General features: G+C 38.3%; 1 protein-coding gene across 1 annotated transcript in view; it reads left to right on the top strand.

The window, feature by feature from the left end:
* Positions 1–4690, top strand: part of LOC100544866 (serpin A3-4-like) — an 81426-nt gene extending 76736 nt beyond the window's left edge. Inside the window, exons 3-4 of the mRNA XM_031553783.1 lie at positions 3137–3365; positions 4402–4690. Coding sequence (XP_031409643.1) covers positions 3137–3365; positions 4402–4590 — 418 coding nt within the window. The 3' untranslated portion in view covers positions 4591–4690. The remainder of the gene's footprint in view (positions 1–3136; positions 3366–4401) is intronic.
* The last annotated feature ends 31 nt before the right edge of the window (positions 4691–4721 follow it).

Raw genomic sequence — 4721 nt, 5'->3', positions numbered from 1 at the left:
TCTGCAGGTCCCAGGTTAGGTGCCTTAATACCTTTAATTGCTTTTTTTGGGGGGGGGGAGGGTGGGAACGGGGGTTCTTTTTTTCTGCCTTCTGCTTCTCTCTTCTATTTACAACTAAATTCATATTATTTTCCTTAAGACTTTTTATTTTCTTGGGTCTTCCTTTTTCTCCTTACTTTTATCAGTAATTACACTTTTAATGTTGAAATAGCAATGTTCATGCAACAATTGTGAGGACAAAGTTCAGTGATAAGTGTATAGAGAATCTAATATGTTAAAGAGCCATTGAATTCAGGCTCTCTGAAGACTTAGAAAGGCAATATTATATTAAGGCACACTTGCTTCAAGGTTACGTTGAGTCTAGAAGACAAAGTTCATTTGCTTTAAAACAGCACATCTTAGACTTCTGTATCCATTAGTGTTATATGTAGTAGTAGTCTCTGATGGGGCAAAATATGTGTACAAGCATGGGCAAAACATGTTTGCAGGATGAAGTGCTTGTATTCTTCAAATTTATGAATACATCACATAAGAGACCTTCACACATCCACATTTGAACACTGTGTTGAATTACCAATTTTCAAGATAAAAGAGTATATCTTAATATCTAAAACAGTTTCATGCTTTTTTACTCTGATTCACTGTCAAAGCTTTTCAGGAAAAAAAATTAAATGTATTTTCCATTTAAAAAATTATCAGAAATAAAATGCGTATTTTTCAGTGCAGCTTTACAATCTTTAAATTTCTGGGAGCAGCTATGTGATTGGTCACTTTCACTATAAGACAAATCAGAAACTGAATCAAGTTACTTATGAAGCATTTTTGCCAAAGAAGCACAAATTACCTTTAAAATCACTATGAGAGATTCTAAATAAAATACACATTTTTTGTTTCATCTCCTTTCTTTCCCCAAATGAAATAACTTTCTTTAAAGCCGTGAATTGGGAGATATAGCACTTTTAATATTAGAAATGCATCACTATCGTGAGATTGTTCTATGTAGCTCTCCATCTTTCCTCATGCCAACTCTCTCCTGCAAACTAATAACTTCAACTCCTCCCCTTTTTGCCTGTAGTTTTCAATGTAACTGCTGTCATTTAGAGCTTCTGGGATGCATCAATAAATGTCTTTGTTGTGGGATATGGAATGAGGTAAGAGTTTGGGACAAGCTATTTTTTTCTCTGTTTTTATATCTGCAAGCTGATATTGACCCAATTTGTAGTATTGTTTGTTAGTGCTGGCTGCTGAATGGGAGATAGTGCCAAAGTATCAGTGCAGCTGACTACAGACAGCTGAAATCAGTTTAGTGGTTGAACTGTGGAGAAAACATTCCTGTCTCTTCTGGAAAGTGTATACCAGTGCTTCTTGCCCAGTCACATTGTTGCTATATGCTTTCCCTTTCCTGCATGTTGAAAACAAGTAGGGGCTTGTGAATGAATGTCTGTACGTAATAGAAAGAAAGATGATGCAATTATAGTTGCATCTCCTTTGAGTCAGTAATCAGCACCATCAGAAATTAAGTAGGAGATCAGAAAGCCATTTTCAATCCACTAGAACTCTCATTTTTGATTACCAGCCAGACTTTGCATTCAATCTGTGGAACGTGCTATGGTGAAAGCAAAAGCCCTTCCCTTTCCACTTGTTCACTGCATGGCTTGCTTTTTGGCTAGTTTCACTAAGTGCTCCACACTTTCTTGCCCTATAAACCTGAACCTGGTTTATGACCAGAAAACTATACTGACAAATCAGCGTTGTCAGAATGACCTCTGATTAAGCATGCTACTTGAAAGAACAAGGAAGAAATGGGATGGGATGGAATGGAATGGAGCTGTAATTAATTTACTGAAAGACTAAAGTAGTCACAAATAAATAAATAAATAAATAAATAAAGTAGAATAAAAATGAATAAATTGGGCATCAGATGACATACAATTATCTTGTTGAGTAAGTAGTTGATGTCTGCGTACTTTTTTTGTTACTTTGTCAGCTACACATTGCCTTGCAACTTCAGTGTATCTTATCTTCTTTGTTCTTAATTTGTATGATAAACTTAATGGCACAGCATTTATTTTTTTTTAAATAGTGATATTTGAGACACCTGAATGAATCTTTTTCATAAGGCATATCTTCTGTATCCTCCAGTAATGGAGTGTGTGTGAGATCTTTCCTGAAGTAGCAACGTATGGCTAACTTTTGACAATATCATATGAGGAGCTTAGGAGGTGCATCTTTACTGTAGCATTGGCTCACTGCAGACTAGAGACTCTACCTTCTGAACCATCATTGCTGCTTGTTATAAACATTCTTTTCTTCTCTCTGAATTAATACCACTATATCTCTCATTAACTTCAATAAGTTCGTCAAGGCCAAGTGCAAGGTCCTGCACGTGGACTGGGGCCATCGCAAGCATGAGCAAAGGCTGAGAGATGTGTGGATTGAGAGCAGCCCCAAGGAGAATATGGGAGTATTAGGTTCTGAGAAGCTCAACATGAGCCAGCAGTGTATGCTTGCAACCCGGAAAAGGCCAACTGCATCCTGGGTTGCATCAAAAGAGGGATGGCAGCAGGGAGAGTGAGGCAATTGTATGCCTGTACTTCAGTCTTGTCAGCCTCCACCTGCAGTGGACTACTGTATTCAGCTCTGGGTTCTGAAGCATAAGAAGGACAAGGACCTGTTGGAGAGGGTCACACATTTGTTCAGAGATCTGGAGCACCTCCCTTGTGATGACAGAATGAGATGCTGGGCTTGTTCAGCTTGCAGAAGAGAAGGTTCTGGGGAGTCCTCATTACAGCCTTCCAGTACCTGTGGGTGGACTAAAAGAGAGCTGGAGATGGACTCTTAATCAGGGAGAGCAGTGGTAGGAGAGTGGTTAATGGTTTTAAATTAAAAGCGGTAGATTTAGATATTAGGGGGAAATTCTTCACTGAGAGAGATGAGACACTGGCACAGGCTGCCCAGAAAAGCTGTGGGTGCCCCATAGCTGGAAGCATTTAAGGCCAGATTGGACTGGACTTTGGGCAACTTGATTAATGGGAGATGTCCCTGCAAATGGCAGGAGAGTTGGAACTTAAATCATTCCATGATTCGATGATCCCCTGGGTAGAGTAGAGTGACCCTACCAACAAAATATCTTCAGGGAGAAGCAAAATGACTCTGCCTTGTACTGTGATATCATGCCTGAAAGTTTAATTTTATTCTTGCACTTCTTTTCCAGCAACTCAGTAAATTTGTATCTTCCAAAATTCACTCTTCATGGGAGATACAACCTAAAAAACATTTTATATAAAATGGGCATAATGGATCTATTCACTGATAAGGCTGACCTATCTGGTATCACTGGACAACCCCAGCACAGAATTTCCCAGGTAAGTGATAGTGCTTTTTCTTTTCCGTTCCTATGGTTATTGATGTTCACATTACATTGTTTTTGAATATTCATGGTGTAATACTAACATGAGGAAGATTCACTTTACATGAAAAGGCAGCAGTTGATACACAGAATATTTCACCCGTGTTACTTGGGCCGTTAGTGGAATTGTATTGGAGTAGGTTCCAAGTTTCAAATCTGGGAGGCATTTTTTATCTGTATGGGGACACATTATAAAACAAACATGACAAAATCATTGCCTCTCCACACTTAAATGTCTTTCTGCACTGTACTGTTACAGCCACTACTTTGCCGCTTCTACGTATGTCTACCTTCTTTAGCTTGTCTGTGGATAAATAGGGAGACGCAGGATGAATCATTACTTGTGTATTATAGTGGGGAGGGCAGAAGAAAACAATGACTACTTTTAAACTCTGGGAGAAAGAAAAATGCAGTTGCAAAAAGAAAACATTTGGCCTCAAGCCTATGAACAATGAATTCCATTAGTGCTAGGCCCAGGCAAAATCTATGGATAAGTCATGCGTCAAGATGCATAAAGTCAATGATCAGGGCTACCCTGCAGTGAAAATTTCATTGCCAAATATAAGCAAAACAACTAGGTGGAATTGCAGATGAAAGTTAGTGAATTAGAATCTCTGAACCTCTCAATTTTCAAACTAGAACTTACACGTTTCTCTGCTCTGTCCTTCTATTTATAGAACTCCTTATTTGTCCCTAATTGTTACAAGATTTTAAGGAAGATGAAAAAAAAATAATTTCAGGATGCTACTCATTGTGCTTATTTGTATGTTACTTCTTCAACTGTATAAACTTGTCAAAAAATTCAATGTGATTTGAATGTAGTCTGTTGATTTTTCTTCCCCTGAGATTGCTGTTTTTGTGCATTAGATTCATACTTGTCCACTTGACAATAATTTCTTATTAATAACTTCTCCAGACACTTCTGGATCAGTTCCTCTTAAGGTAACTGGTTTTGTACCATTTTGACTTGTAACATATCTGTTTGTTCACAGGCTATTCATCAGGCTGTGGTAAAGGTGGATGAGACTGGCACTGAAGCAGCAGCTGCCACAGGCATGGAAATAGTGCCTATGTCCGTTCCCGTTGTCATTAGAATGAACAGACCCTTCTTATTGGTCATAACTTTAAGGGACAACATACTGTTCATGGGAAAAATTGTGAACCCTCTGGAAAAAGATTAAGCTAATATACACATTAGGTATGAAGTTATCACCACCGTTAAATCCAGTGTTTCACCTGATGCTCATGGCATGGCTATAGAGGGCTCTCCACCCAACTATGTTATTCACTCCTTTTTCCTTTTTTTTTTTTT

This window comes from Meleagris gallopavo, chromosome 5 (assembly GCF_000146605.3).
Source record: "Meleagris gallopavo isolate NT-WF06-2002-E0010 breed Aviagen turkey brand Nicholas breeding stock chromosome 5, Turkey_5.1, whole genome shotgun sequence".
In the NCBI taxonomy this organism is placed as follows: Eukaryota; Metazoa; Chordata; class Aves; order Galliformes; family Phasianidae; genus Meleagris; species Meleagris gallopavo.
This window is presented reverse-complemented; position numbering and strand designations above follow the sequence as displayed.